Below are 16,032 nucleotides of genomic sequence, written 5' to 3'. Positions count from 1 at the left end.
CGCCCTCCGCCCGTTTCGATTGGTGGCTCGGTGGCTCTATCCCCGCCCCTGCCCCGCCTTGTTTTCATTCCCCCTCGCCGCGCGCGGCGGAGGGGAGCCGGCTCGCGCCGCTCTGGCCGCCGCCCCCTGCCCTCCCCTGCCTTCATCGTCCCCCCGGTGCATTGTGGGATAGTGGCGGCCCGGCCCGGCAGCGCCCCCTCCTCCCTCCCCCTCCCCAGCTCCTTCTCCATCCCCAGGTCCAAGATGGCGGCGGCGGCGGCGGCTCCTCCGGCCCCATCCCCGCCGCCCCCTGCCCCGGCGGGCCCGCGCTGCCCGGGCTCCTGGCCCAACTTCGCCGTTGTCTGCTCCTTCCTCGAGCGCTACGGGGCCCTGCTGGACCTGCCCGAGCTGCCCTTCCCCGAGCTGGAGCGCGTCCTGCAACCGCCGCAGGAGCCCGGAGACCAGGGTAAGCTACTCCGATACCTCTCCCGCCCGCCCGCTCCGGGGCAGCCGGCTGAGGGGGGCCCGGGGGGCGGAGGGGGGGGCCGGGGCTGTCCCCCCCGCCTCCTCCCGGCCCCGGGGGTGGAGCGCGCCGAGGGAGAGGAGGGGCCTGGGATTCCCGGGGGGAGGGGAGCCCTCTCTCCCTGTTTTTTTCGGGGGGGAGCAGCTATTTGTATGTGTATATTGGGGGGAGAGCTGCCTGCCCCCGCGGCGGGCATGGGAAGGAGGTAGGGGACTTCCCCTTCCCCTCTCTTCCTTCTCAGTGCCGCCTGTGACCTCCCCCCCTCCGTCCCTCCCTCCCCCCCATTTCCCTGGGTTCGTTCCCGAGCTCTGTGCGGGTGGGACTCCTTGCAGAAAACAGGCATAGGACGAAATAACTATTTTCGTTCAGCTTGGCGCTGGTAGCCGGTCTCTCTTCCACCTCCTCCCTTCCCCCCAGCTTGGGGAGCGCTTCGCAGCCTCTTCCCCCCTCCCCCCACTATCTCTGCCCGTTTTTACCTCTGCCCCCAAAAGAAGGGCACACACGCACACACATACGCAAACACACGGGAATGTCCCGATCCCCAGTGACCCCCCTTCACCTCAGTGTATCTGGGATGACGAATGGGGGTCACGGAGAAGCCCTGAGCCCCCCCACGGCTGCTGTTGTGGGCCGTCTCCTCCCCACAAACACAGACAGCCATTGTGTGCCACCTCCATCCCTCTTTTCTCCCCCTCCTCCTCCCCCATCCCCTCTTCCAGTGGCGGGGGGGACAAGCTGTGTGCTCGCTGCTGCTCCCCCCGCCGCCACCTGAGACGTGCGAGGTGGAGGGATAGGTTATGCATTCCGCTGTTTGCTTTCGAGCTGCTCTCCTCTCCTCCCTCTCCAGTAGCAGGTTCGGTTGCCAGACTCCTAATCCCAGCTGCCCGCGATGGATGCGGGAAGGCCCGAGCCAAGGGAGCAGCCTGGGGAAAGAGGGCTGTGTGGAGGCGGCCGCAGGAATACAGAGGGGAGGGAGCTTGTTGCTCTTGATCTCTTGTCTCTGTTATTCGTTTGGTTGTTGCCTCTGCACTCTTGCCACATAGGGAGCCCGTGCCGCTCACGGCGCATGCTCGGCAAGGCCCCTTGGAAACTTCCTGCTGCTGGAGAAGCCCGGCTCAGGGCTGCTTGTGGTCCGACAGCCCCTGCTTTTCCCCCAAAACGCCCTTGCTCTCACCTCCTTCCCCACCAAGCCCACCCTGTCTGGGGCGGGGAAGGGGGGGGGGTTATGTGATTCAGTCGGCGTGTAGGTGTTTCCTCATTTAAAGGAAGTTGTATTTTGCTAAGTGCAGGTGTCCTGTCTGTGAATTCGCATCAGCCATTGCTGAAACAGAATGAAACATGATTAATATGTTTTCTCCTCATGTTGTTTGTCACTATGAAAGAGACAGCTGAAATCTACAAAATTCTTAAAACAGGGTTAGTTTTGTGGAAAACTTATATTTAGATTAAATTCTCCACCACTCCTGTACCTCTGCGTTATAGAAATGTCTCATTTTTGAGAAACCCTTTATAAAAAATGTTGTTTTGTTAAACTGTTGCAGAACTTATTAACAAAAAACACCAACACATTTAAAAAATTGAATTTTTAGTGAAAATAGTAATTTTAAAGTGGTGTTTGCAAAGAAAACTTAATGTTCTTACTGTGTGGCACAGAGTGAGTGGATATGTAAGAGTAATTTAGTTGTGTGAGCTGCAAAATAAATTAAACTGAAAGGGTGAGATAGTGACCTGTGTTTTAAAAATATGCATTTTATTTAAAAAAACCCAAACACCATAATTTCTGATGACTTTTAATTGCATGATGGGGGTTGTCAACTGGGTGGTGTTTACTGCATGACTCTTTCCTAAAAAGATTTCAAATTACTTGTGTTATGGAGTTTGCTTTATGGGTTGATTTGTTACTTGTCAAATTTTTAAACTATTTTTTGTATCATCTTTCCTGTTTGGCAAGGGACAGGTTATTTTCCGTGCTTTGAAACGGTCCCCCCCTAAATGGGAGCAGATGCAGCTTCTGAAAGTGTAATGTCTGAAGTACTGGGGTTCTTTGCTTATGCCTGGTGTAGCTGATGTAATTGTAGAGACAATTCTAATCTCTAAAAAAGAAAGTGTGGAGGTGTGAAAAACAAACTTGGATAATTCTTGATATTTTGTCTGATAGTTGGTGGGTGTCTTGGATATCTTTTCCTTTGATAAAACCAGTTCGTTGGGCACCTTCTGTGGTCTTGGGCTGTGGTGCACACTATTACCTGGTGTGTTTTACAGTTTTGGGAAAATGGATGCAGTGACTAGGTTTCACTGCATGGTTTTTACTTCAAGTAGCCCTCAAGGTAGTGTTTTTAAGGGTACAAGTCATTAAGTTGATAAACACTGATGGAAAACTGAAGGTGTTCTTTTATTCTGAACACCTGTTATTTACAACTGTATGTAGTTTTCCTTGGAATGCAAAAGGATTTTGATTTAGTTTGTTATGTACTGTTAGTTTCACTTTTGATACCATCCTTGCTTGACAGTGGATTTGCAGTGACATAATAAAATCTCAGGAATTAGCTTTGGAGCCTCAAAGTGCTGGGGTTTTTCTCTTGAATTTTTTAGGAATCAGTTTTAAATCTCAACTGCAACATAACACCTATTTGTAACTTCTCTTCATATTAATTTTGCAATCAAGTAAGGGAATCAGTAGTTGAGGGTTTCCTTAATTATCTTCAAAAATTTTTTGATGCTTAGTATTTTAAAAACATGGGGGTTTGAGTGGTTTTTTTGGGTTTTTTTTTTTTTTTTTTTTCCTTTTTCTTCTAGCATGGCATATATTGTCTTGTCTGAAGAGTTACTCTTGGGAGATGCCAGCAGCAGAAGTTACTCCTGATATTAGGAGCCCCAAGGAGAACAAGGAGCTTAAGTTTGGATGTTGTTCAGTAGTTGTATAACAGTCATATTTTCTTTCCTGTTAACAATTAGAACAAAGTACTTGCTCATTATAAAGGAAGCAAGGTATAACCTTTCCATACAGGGAGGGATGCTGAGCAAATGTTGACAGCTAGGAAGCTGTCAGTTGTTTCTTAGAGGCTTTTTAGATTTTTGTTATCACATAGACAGCACTTGAACTTCACTGTATTACTTCTTAACTGAGAATATCAAGGCAAATACTGAAGACAGCAGTGCTCAGGTATGAATAGTTTTCAGTCTGACTAATTGAGATATCAAATTAACCGGTATTAGTAGCATGTTAGATGCTTTAGCCAACTGTACACAGGTTGGGATTTAGTGAGTAATGTAAAACATACTTGATTGGGAAAGTAAGAATGTATAGTGTTGATTTCACTCATCATTATTGAATAGTGGGATAAACTGATAGATCTGGAAATAGTCTGCTACTTAAAAAAGCTCTGTGATAAAGTAGCTTAATTTTTCTGGCTGGTGGCTCATTTAAAAGTTGCAACCATTCAAAATAAGTAATTTGACCTATAGTTATCTGGTGAAGATTTTATTTTATGAAGAATAATTATCTTGCCTTTATGGATGCTCATTCTTGCTTTAAATACAATGTTGTGACTAAGGTTGCAGTTTTGACAATCTTGAATGTCTTAGGAAGGAGTAAAGTTGAGTGCCTGTCAAGATGGTGACAGTGTGAACTCACAAAATTTGCTAGTTGATATGCCTCCAGAAGCAAATTGGTTTTTGTAGGGTTTATTAAAAAGCAACTGCTGTGATTTAACCCCAGTTGAAAGCTCAGCCCTTTGCAGCCACTCACTCACTGTCCCCTGGTGGGATGGAGGAGAGAATGAGAAGGAAAAAAGTGACCAAACCAGTGGGCTGAGACAGGCAGTTTATTAGGGAAAGCAAAATGAGGAATTCATTCCCTGCTTGCCATGGGCAGGCAGATGTTCAGCTCCAGGACAGCAGGGCTCCATCATGTGTAAGGATGGCTTGGGATGACAAATGCCATGGTTACCAATGTTCTAGTCTCTCTTCTAGCCCCAGCTTTACATGCTGATCATGACACCATATGAGCTGGATATCCCTTGGGTCATTTGGGCTCAGCTATTCTGCTGCCTGTGTCCCCTTCCAACTTCTTGTACACCTCCAGCTCCCTCACTGGTGGGGTTGGTGAGGAGCAGCAAAAGCTTTGGTTCTGCATGAGCACTGCTCAGCAATAACAAAAACAACTTGGTGTTCACAGGCACAGGTTGCCCAGAGAAGCTGTGGCTGCTCCATTCCCTGGAAGTGTTTGAGGCAAGGTTGGATGGGGTTCTTCTGAGAAAGCTGGTCTAGTGGGAGGTGTCCCTGCCAATGACAGGAGGTTGGAATTAGATGATCCTTAAGGTGCCTTCCAATCCAAACCATTCTAGGATGATCAACACTATTTTGAGTACAAATCCAAAACAAAGCCCCATAGCAGCTACTATGAAGAATATTAGCTCCAAGTCCACCACAGGAGCCCAATATATGATTTTAGGTGGAACTTCTGGTGGCTGAGAGCTGTCATTACAACTGTATTGTTGTACTTTTAGATGCAAGACTAAGGTAATGATACAGATGATTCTGCATTGTTCTGTGGTACTGCATCTCCTTTGCCTCTGCTTGCTTCCAAAGGCAAAACTGCAAACTGGAACAAATTGTCACAGGAAAGCAATACTTGTTTTCCTTGTTCTTACGAACATATGCTGTAGGGGCTTTTTTGGTTGCCTGGGATTTTTTTTTGTTTAGTTGGTTTTTTCTTTTTTTTTTCTTTTTTTTTTTTTGGGGGGGATTTATTTTGAGACAGTTATTACTTGCAGTAGAAGAGAAGTTGCAAATTTAAATAGTAAAAAATGTGGTAGAGGGGAGCAAAAACTATATTTGTATTTAGGGCTGTGTTTAAGGAACCATGCTATCAAGTCACCACCTCCTTTGTATCAGTAAATAGCTTGAGATTCGGTATAAATGTTAATTAAGCACTTGGTCTCTTGTGAATGAAAATATTAGTAGATTGTTAGCTTGCACAACAGAAATCTAATTTTACACATGACTACGCAAAACACTCGCTGGTTTGCCAGGTTCCCTGGTGAGTGAATGGGAGAACCTCTCCCGGAGGTGAATGGCATCTTCCAAAGTGTGCTAGGCTGCATTAGCTCGTCGATTTTTGCAGGCTTTTCTTAGCAGTGTGGCATTTGATTTTTTTTTCTTCATTGAAGTGGTCACAAGTACACGTTTTGTGTATTCTTTCAGTAAAATTACATCACAATCTTGTTGGTAAAGACCATGCTAAAGGTGATATTGAAAATAGCAAGTCAATTTTGTATGGATTTCTAATCTGAAGCACTCTTCCATACTCTCACTGCAGCTCAAACTTTATCACCTTTGACTCTTGACAGTCACCCTGACAGACTGACCTAGCCTGGAAAATTGTTGCTTAATTACGGCATGAATGTGTTATGTTTGTTTGGAGCGTCATAATAAAACCACTCTGCACGTGTTGACCGAGGTTTAAATGATTTAAAGAAAGACATGGTGAGGTGCAATGTCTGGTAGGAGGTTAATTTTTCTGGATCTTTTCTCCCCTTTTCTGTCTTTATAATGAGTGCTAGGTTAATGGCAGGCAGCTTATGGAAAATTTTTGCAAACCATTTATAGAGAGTACCTGTTACTACATTGTAGACCTGAAAAATCTTTGGGGCTAAGTTCTATTTTATAAGATGCTGTGTTTTCCTTGATTCTTCTAGACATCTAAAACATTTTTTTTCAGTAGATTATGTCTGTGGTTTTTTTTTATTGTCATTCCAATACCTCTGGAAAACAATACAATGTTAAGCTTAAGGGTTCTTAACCATTCTCTGAAGAAGTTAACTATTAACGTTGACTTAAACTGCTGTTGAGTATGTATATGGGAGAAAGATACCTGAAACTCTGTAGCTGTTTAATATAACACTCAAAGGCAACTCTGTCTAATGACATGGAGCTTGACAGACTTTCAAGCTCAAGATTAGCTGTGTTCCCAATGATAAAGGTAGTGAAATGGTGTTCTGTTAATGTGATTGGTTTTTTTCTTGTATTTAATGTTTGATATGAAGCGTGTTTGTGTACTATTGATCAAAAGTTACAGGTTTGATGTGACTCTTAGGTAAAGTTTTGATACGTTGCAGTAACTCGTAATATCCACAGAAGATTGGTTAGTATTAAAAATAGGTGATAAATGTGATATGGAAGTACTGTCAAACATTGCTTCACTTTAAATTTAATAATTGATATTGTACATAAGATTTATTACCTGGTTTCAGTGAAGAAGGATTAATTCATGTGGTGTCCTCTTACGTAGATGGCCAGGTTCTGACATATAATGTTGGTAGTGTCTGTAGTGCTGGGTGGGTGGAGTTTATTCTCACATTATATATTGCTGCATCTTCTTCATTAACATATTAAGCATGTGGATATATTGACATTAGAAGCTTTCTTCTGCCCTAAAACTGTATCAGGAGGTAACACTTTTCATCTGCTCTGCAGGTGTGAGTGTTCATGTCTTTTCACATCCTTTCCTTTGTGAATAAGAAATTTTAACTGCTGTTCTGAATCAGTCAAGTATTTATCACCTTAATGCAGACTGACCTGAATGTATTTGTGGAGTATAAGTATATAATAGTGCCTTCCTGCTGCATCTAGGGACTTAACCAAAACATTTATGTCAAAGCCATGAATCCACTGCCTGTTAGTAAAATGCTGCATTTTTAACTTAGGAATTAACTACTGGAGAATAAAAGCATAGCTAGTGAACTTCAGAACTTGGTGCGTTTCTTCTGTGTTTGTTTCATTTTTTACTATGATGGAGGTTCTACACTCATGTTTCTATACACCAAATTAAATCATTTGTTGAAGGTAGACTCCAGTGGCTTGGAGATGATATCCTCAACCAGCATTAACAGGGTTAAATCTGGAGAAAGTAAGTAGCAGATCATTCTTGCACCGACTTCATGGCAAATAAGTCTCTAATGCAGAATAAACTAGTCTGATCTACACTTCAGTCAATATAGATTAATTTGATGTTAAGGTCAATGTGCCACATCTACACATGCTTTTTGATTTAAGGAATGAAGTTTACCTTGGAAATAATTATCTCATAACTATTCCTATTTTGTTAGTTTTTCCATGGGGAGACTTCACACCTTCATGTGTGTTGAGCTGGCGTGTCAGCTCATCCCAGTGTGCTTTCATATTTATACTATTAATGCAGTTTTAGGTAGACTCCACATCTCATAATCCAGCGTAGAAGCCAGGAAAACACTGTACTTCTGGTGAGAGAAGCAGTTCGGTCTCTTGCCAGTAGCACTGCCCATCTCAAAGAGATGGCAGAATGCCATATGGAATGGAAAGAAACTTGGGACACTGTGCTTCAGGCACAGATGAGCTACAGAGCATATGAGGCCCCCTCGCAAAGCTCAGCCTTCCTAGGGATTATGCAGATTCTGTTGGAGCATGTCTCTCCATCAAGGAAGAGTGGTATGCTTTCAGTAGGTGGCTTTATTGAATTCCAGCACAGTTTGGATGGTACAGAACTAGAGGAAAAGCTTCTGATATTTCTTCCAAGTCAGAGTCTTATTCAGGAGAAGTGTATAAGAACCAGGAATATCAGTGGAAATTCTTATGACCGGTGTGAGATGGTGTTCAGTGAAAGAAGCTCCATGGCAGTGCTGTACTATAGTACATTCGTATTGGAGAACTTCATAAACATCAAAGTGAGTTGTGTGTGACCCCATTAACACATGTAAGGTGGAAGTTGTGTTTTAGCCAGCAGTCCATCAGCACTTTGCCTTGGCCAACTTCAGAGGTTTGCAGAAACTAAGACTTTCTCAGAATATTTTCCCTGCACCTATCTTTATAGCTCAGGGTCTTCCTGAGTTTTCAGCACTTATCATGAACTTCTTTTCTCTTAAACAAGTTATTAGGGGTTATTTCAAGTTGTATAGTCTAGTGTAAGAACAGTTAGCTGATAGACATGTATAATTACTAGTGCCCACTGCTTGGTACATACGCTTCTGAGCTCATCCCAAAGCTAACATTTAGATTACAGAATCACAGAACAGGTCAGATTGGAAGAAAAAACAGTGGGTCATCTGATCCAACTTCTGTGCTCCATCAGGGTCGTCCTAGAGCACATTGCACGGGATTGCATCCAGACAGTTCTTGAATAACTCCAGCGGGAAACTCCACAACCTCTCCAGGCAAGCCTGTTCTAGTGCATGATCATCCATACAGTAAAAAAGTTCTTTCTCATAATCAGGTGGAACTTCCTGTGCATCTGTTTCTGCCTATTGCCTTGATCCTAGTGCTTTTCACTGCTGAGGAGAACGTGGATCCATCTTCTTGGCACCCTCCCTTTAGATTCTTACATATATGGATGAGATCCCCTCTCAGCCCTCTCTTCATGGGGCTGAACAGGCCTCAGACTTTCCTTCTAAAAATCATGCTCCAGTACCTTAATAATTTTCACAGTCCTCCACTGGACCTGCCACAGGAGCTCCATGTCTCTCTTGTACTGAGGAGCCCAGAACTGGACACAGCACTCCAGACGTGGCCTTACTGGGTCTGAGTGGAGGGGCAGGATCACCTTCCTCGCCCTGCTGGCAATGCTTTCCCTAAGGCATCCCAGGGTACCACTGGCCTTTTTAGCAACAGGGGCACTCCTGGCTCATGGACAATTTGTTGTCCATGCACCCCTGTGTTCTTCTCTGGAAGGAGCAGAGCTGCTTTCCAGCAGGTCAGCCCCCAGCCTATGCTGCTCAGTGAGTTTATTCTTTCCCAGGTGCAGCACCCTGTTGTGCCCTTGTTGAATTTCAAAAGTTCCTCTCTGCCCATCTCTCCAAGGTGTCAAGGCCCCTCTGAAGGGCTGCACAGCTCTCTGTGGTGTTGGCCACACCTCTCAGCTTTGTGTGAACTTGCTGCAGAGTAATCTGTCCCTTCAACCAAGTCACTGATGGAGAAGTTAAACAATACTGAGCTCAGTATAGAACCTTGGGGGACATTGGTGTGACAGGCCTCCAACTAGACCCTGTGTTGCTGATTATGACCCTTTGGGATCTGCTGTTCCACCTTGCTGTCTACTTATCCAGTCCATACTTCCTGAATTTGTCTATAAAGATGTTGTGAGAGACAGTGTCAAAATCCTTGCTAAAGTCAAGTCACTGCTTTCCCCTCATCCATCCACTTAGTTGTTTCATTATAGAAGCCAATTGGGTTGGTCAAGCGTGATTTAATGAGTCTATGCTGACTACTCCTGATCACAATGACAGGAAGGATTCCATTGTGTGGGGTGAAGCAGAGGACAGGAGCTACTGAACTGTCAAGAAAGGGCAGATGATGGGAAGATGATGAATAGATAACCTGATGAAGAATGCTGTGGTTGTGTGCTCACTGCTGCCTCAAAGACAGTTGTCTTGCAATTATTTGGAAATTCCCATTTTTATATCAAGGTCTCTCTCTGGGCCATGCAATGCTTCTTGGTACAGCTGTGTTCCTCCATGTTCATGACAGCGAGGAAGTTGAGGGAGGTATTCAGGACTTCGTGTTACCTGCCACTGTTGGACCAATTGTCCTCTGGTATTCTCCCAGGACAATCTCTGTTGTGTTCCTCTGGGAGGAAAAGCAGGAGTATGGCTGGCGAGAGAGCTGAACTTGCATTCCAGGAGTATCTCCCAATGCAGGCAGTGTGCACTTCAGGGATCACCCATCCCATGGTGGAGGAACTGCCAGGCTGCCTGTGTGGGCTGCAGTGCTGTGGAGCACCCTTCCAGTGTGCTGCAGGCTCTTCATTATTCCCTACTTGTGCACTGATGATGGGGCAGAGCAGTTTAGCAGTGTTTGATGGTTGGCTGTTGATGTTTCTTGAGTTCAGTAAAGTGCTTAAACCACTGAGAAATAAAATTTGTAAAAGGTGTGTATATTTTTTTATGTCCTCCAGCCTTGCAGTAAGAGCATAGTGTTCCAGCTATGGAATAGCAAGGTCTGTGGCTGTTTGTTACACTAAGTTAATCTTTCTACCCTATTTCATTACCCTTTCTCCTCTTCCATTTTTTCTCCAAATCAATGAACTTTCCTTTGCTTGAACTCATCTATAAAACTTGACTAACATTCTAGCATTAACAGGTATTGCTTAGTAACCTCTAGCATTTGTCAGTCTCTCGTCTATTCCCCAAGAGCTAAACAAAGCTCTTAAAGCTCAAGCAGCAGAGAATTTCTCAGAACTACTGTGGAAATTCCGGCCATGTTGATGTCTAGTGGTCTGGGGAAAACAATTTTGCTAAGTGAGAGGAGGCCTATTTTTCAAGTTTCCCGTGTTTCAGCAGCTCTGTTTTGTATTCAGTTTCTTTCCATTATGATCATTTAGGTCTTTTAGTACTTTGGAGAAAAATGCTGCTTATGCCCTTGAACTCACAGACGTGGTTCATATTTGAGGAATGGAGATGTTTGATATCAAGATATTTGAAGCAAATTGTACCTTACCTACCTTGATCTCTAAAATCCTCTTTTCTAGGAAAATGGTGCTTATCAGCATGAAGCCCAGCCTGTTTTTTTTGGTTGTCTAGGGCTATACCATTTTTCTATCCTAACAGTTGTCCTGAACCAGTAGTATGCTGAATAAAACTGGTTGTTCAGGTTTGTGTGTAAGTAAACACTTTATTTCCTACTCTACTCAGTGTCTCTGTGGTACTACCCTGGCTGTTTTCCAACTCATCTACAGCTATCTAGGAGCACCAGTGCCAGGGCACATTTATTGCCTTTTAGTATTAATGACTACCAGGATTATAAAGGTTTCCTCCTGAGAACAAACGGCGATGGTTCACAAAAGCTGTATTAATTAGTGAATGATAAAGTGTGGAAATTTTAGTTTGATCCCAGAGCCTGCAGTGTGATGTTCTTGTAGTTATCAAGAATATATTTCAATAAAGCATCCAAGGTGGAGAGCTGTGTGATGGGTGCAACAACAACAAAAAGGAGCACTTAACCCCCCTCCCAGTTTTGCCTGGAGGTGGTAGTTAAGAGGGAACCAGTTTAAGCTGGCATAAAGTGGCCATGTGAATGCCCTGCTTTGCAAAAGACACTTCCATTAAGTGGCAAAATTATCCCTTAAAATGTATATTTAAGCTTAGACAAAATCTGTAGCAAACAGCATTAGCTGACCTCCTAAATAACACCTTAACACTCTGTATGAAGGTTAAGAAAGTTTAGCAGCAGGTAAGAAAAATTGATATGAACAGGGAGCTTTTGGAAGACCTAACCTTAATAAAGGGAGATCAGAAGGAGTAGTCATAAGTCAAGGAATAAAAGCACTGTGTCCTAGATGATGGAGCATATTCACAAAGTTAGTAGATGTCTCTGAATGCAGGTTGGACAAATGGGTGTAGGATGGTAAGGATAAGCCTAAGGGCTAAGGGTCGGTTTGTCTACCGAGTAGAGATTATTTGAAAGGTGGAAATCTAACCCTGCTGAAGTCCAGGAGAATGTATTCCTAGCTAGAAGTAGAAAGAAGGAAGCTAAAAAGTCCAAGGGGAAATTGCAGAACATGTAGACAGAAAAGTATCTTACTTAAAAAGAAGAAAAATCTGGGAGACATGGATGGCTAAAATCATCAGCCACAATGCAATGATTAAAATAAGTATGTTACTGAGAACTTAAATAACCTCTTTGCATAAGGTGTCATTATTAGACTAATTTGTGATATCTTGATTCTCTTGCCTGTCGGGCAATAATGATGAAATATGGTAAAACTGACATATTAGGAAATTATGTAGAACATGGTTCATAATGTGGAAGCATGCTGAGTTGCCTGGATTAAGTATTAGCTTAGCTTTCTGAAAAGGTTTAGCAGTACAGCTGGTAAAACAAAAATACAGGTGAGTATTTGAGTAAAGAAATGGAAACCAGAGTGACTAGCATGTTTTAAACACTTCAGCAAAGATTTAGGAAATCAAAAGCAAAGAGCTTTTACATCTAGTTTTCATAAACTTCATGAAATCATAATTTCATAGTTCTAATAGTTGTAGTAGTTATTCTCCAGAGAGAAATACTGCTGTTTTCATTGAAAGCATGGATAATTTCTCTGAAGCAAAGATAGGTGGCTCATGTTTGACATATGCTTACATATAGATGCAGTCTTTTTAAAGAGGTCACTGTTTAAGGTGGTTAACTTAGTGTTCCAGAGCAACCTTACATGGCATGACACAGATGGTAACTCTCATGCCCAGCCCTTTCTTTGACATTATTCTTTGTGGCAGGAGGGATCAGGTGAGGCATGGAGAATGTTTTTAGCCTTTTCAGTCTACAGCCCAGCATGTTAATGCAAACTGATGTTACCAGTGGTCTGTGTTCTTGCTGTTGATTTTAAGTTAGGACTTGCTGAGGAGAGGCTTTGCTTTCTGTCCAGCCCTGACAACCCTACCTGGCAGAAGGCTGGCAGAACATGAGGGGGTGCATCACTGCAGCCAAGTCAACCACTGAATGAGAGTCAGTCTCCAGAGGGAAAGCGCCATAATAAACTTTAAACTGATTAAATAACAGGAAGTTAGTTAGAAAAAGAGATTATTTTTTATTGGTCACTGTAGTATAAATAAAGTAGAATTCCTAATTTATTTTATTTTTTTTTTATAGCATGGGCAGTTAATCTCATTTGCCAAGAAACCAGAAGGACATGAGCTGTTTTTAAAAAGATCAAGGTGTAAGATGGCTAGTTCAGCCTAGGGGGAGGCACTGCTGTTGATAAAATAATATTGCCATTGGGCAACAAAACTGCAAATAAAGGAGAGTTGTTAAAATTAGCTGTTAGCTCAACAAAATACTCTAGATAGTATTGTGATAAGTCAGGGAAGCATGCCTATTAAAACAGACATGGAGTTTTAAAATTACCAAAATAACAGCATGCGGTGTGGGTTGAGAATCATACTAAAACTTGGGGGATATATTATTTTGAGTATATGTATCTACCTCTTGTTTTGTAGTTTGCTTGTTTGTCGCTATCTTGATTTTAGCACTCAGCAGTGGCAGCTCCACCTTGAGAGATAACACTGAATGTAGAGGAAGGATGACTGCATGGCAGCTTATACTATTGACTTCAGAGGACATTTTTAAAAGTATTCAAAGCAAGGCTCCTAGAGTTTTGCATTCCTTTTATATTGTAAAACCAGAAAAATGGTACATTGAATGAAACTCAAAAGTAATTAAGATTTAGATGCCTTTCACATGTTCTGTAATTGCAGCTGATTGCTGCAAATTATTATTGAGGCCAGAGCCCAAAAATATTTAGAAACTGATATAAACGTTGAGTTGTAGTGAAAATATTTTAAAAGAAAACTAAGAACATGAAGTTTCTTGCTTTTATGTTAAGCCAGGCTCTATGAAAAGATGATTTAAAGCTGACCTAGAGGCAGGTAGTTCTGTTACATGTGCTGTGGGTTTTCCTTATGCACGTTCTGAAACAGCAGCTGGTAGTCACTGTCACATCGAGTGATATGCACCGTGGCTCATTGTTTTCTTTTCCGAGTGTCGTACTCAGCTGTTCCTACTGCTCAGTGTGTTCATCTTCCTTTCTGTCTGTTTTGTTTTATATGGGAAGGGAAGGATTTGATGGCAGAAGTTTTATGCTTTCAGACACTGTTTTGTGTTTGGGTTACTTTGTGGCACGTTCCATCTGTCTGCAGCCCAAGCTGCCAGGTTCTTCTCGATCCTGACAGCATCTACCTGTGGTTGTGTAGGTTGGAGGGTTTGTATCTCAGACATGAGACTGAGTGATGGCAGGCATTATGGGAATGGTAGCGACAAATTCAGTGTCCCTTCAGGCTGTTACCCTTGTCTTACTTTCTAGCTCAGATTAAAAGTTGTGTAAGAGGTGGTTGATGGCAGCTGAGCCTGAGTTGCTTAGAGGCAACAGTGCTGCCAGTCTGGCAGAGGGGTCTGAGGCTTTGTTGCTGCCTGGACAGACAGGAGCTCATGTCGACCCCTAAGGTAACAGTCTTGGCTCCCCTGGGAAGCTGCAACAGCCCCACAGTTAAAAAAGTTTCTTGCAATTAAAAGAATTATGTTAAGGGGGGGGTAGATATTTTAATAGTGTTGACAGGTCAAAACATGAATTTGCTCATAGAAATTCATACCTAAGAGTTGGGCGTTTCAGGGAATGAAACTTCTGTGAGTCTTCACGTTTTGAGTCTTCACTTTGTGAATGGTTCGGTTATCAGCTCTTCAGAGGACAGAAGTGGTTTGCTTTAAGTCTAAAGCAGTCTTCATTTTAGATCTAGACTTAAGGAAGCTGGTGAAAAAACACACTGTATACTACTTTATGTAGTACTAGCACTTTGTGAGACAACTGTCTTGGACAATTCTGCTTCTTAAATTTCTATTATTACATGCTTCCTGGGTTTCACTAGACATAATGGACAAAAAGTTGCTACTCATTCTGAAATTATTTAAGAGAACCCTCAAATTCTGTGCTAATTGGGTTAAAGTTGTAGAATTCTTTGTTTGGGATCATGAATTCATCTGTAGAATGACCTTCATCCACACATGTGACTTGTACCTTTCATAGAAATTGTCGTGGTTTGACATGGAAGTGAATTTTTTTTTCCAGGAAGTTGGGTCAAACCAATCAGTGGTCAGGTTTGGATATTGGCACCTGGAGTGACCACTGAAAGTATGGACACGCCTCTGAGAACACAGAGGGTTAAAAGCAAGAACTCCCAGGAGAACTGTCTCTTTGGTTCTGATCTTCAGAGAGTGCAGACGCTCCCCTGCCCGGCCATGGGCTGGGTGGGGGAGGGGAAGCCACGCGGCCTTGTCCAGGTAGGCCGAGGGGGCTGAGGGTCTGGAACCGAGCCAGCTCCTGTGGACGGAAGGGTGGAGAGAAGCGGAGATGTCTTTGTGTCCCCCCCCCCCCCCCACCCCCTAGAGGGAAAGTGACAGAGAGCCTGGCGGCACCTGGAGATTTGCCGGCAGAGGAGAAGCAGAAAGGGGGGGGGGGTGATGCCCAGCGTGGGAGATGGGAATGCTGGACAGAGATTTCAGCTGTCCAGGGAGTCTGAACTTTTAACCCTTTCTGGGAAATGAGGGCTTTGTAAAATATTACTCCTCCTCGATTTGTAGCGGAAGAGAGACAATCCAGGACCTGAGATGTTAGAAGAAGAAATATTTAGGTGGGAGGAGATGATGAAGTAGCTTTTGGCTGGACTTTTCTTGTTAGCCATAGACTGAACCAAAATCTCCTGCAATAGAGACTGCATTTTAGGGGGATGCAGTGGTGACCCAAGGAGACCTGCTTCAGCTTCTAAAAGTACAGGAATGGCAAGAACAGAGGAAAGCTGAGGAGGGAATGGTGATGCCCTCTGTCTTTGGGAAAGAAGATGATCTCTGTTCTTGGACCCTTGGCCCCAGGGGAAAATGGGGGGGACTGTAGTCCCAAGATGAGGAGCTGAACTGTTGTATCTTTGGGTCCGTGGCAAAGCATCCTTAAAGGAGCCCTATGAACAGTCTGTCCATGCACGGTGGTGAGAGCACTGTGACATGGAAACACAGGAGGTGGC

The 16,032-nt window shown here is 43.5% G+C and overlaps 1 protein-coding gene across 1 annotated transcript in view; it reads left to right on the top strand.

Annotated features, from left to right (window-relative positions):
• Nucleotides 1-154: 154 nt before the first annotated feature.
• The window catches only part of RSF1 (remodeling and spacing factor 1), a 67,856-nt gene continuing 51,978 nt past the window's right edge, over nt 155-16,032 (top strand). The window contains exon 1 of the mRNA XM_053971073.1: nt 155-445. Coding sequence (XP_053827048.1) covers nt 244-445 — 202 coding nt within the window. The 5' untranslated portion in view covers nt 155-243. The remainder of the gene's footprint in view (nt 446-16,032) is intronic.

The sequence above is a fragment of the Vidua macroura genome, chromosome 2, assembly GCF_024509145.1.
Source record: "Vidua macroura isolate BioBank_ID:100142 chromosome 2, ASM2450914v1, whole genome shotgun sequence".
Classification (NCBI taxonomy): Eukaryota; Metazoa; Chordata; class Aves; order Passeriformes; family Viduidae; genus Vidua; species Vidua macroura.
The sequence above is the reverse complement of the archived record's forward strand: the minus strand, read 5'-3'. Positions and strand labels throughout refer to the sequence as shown.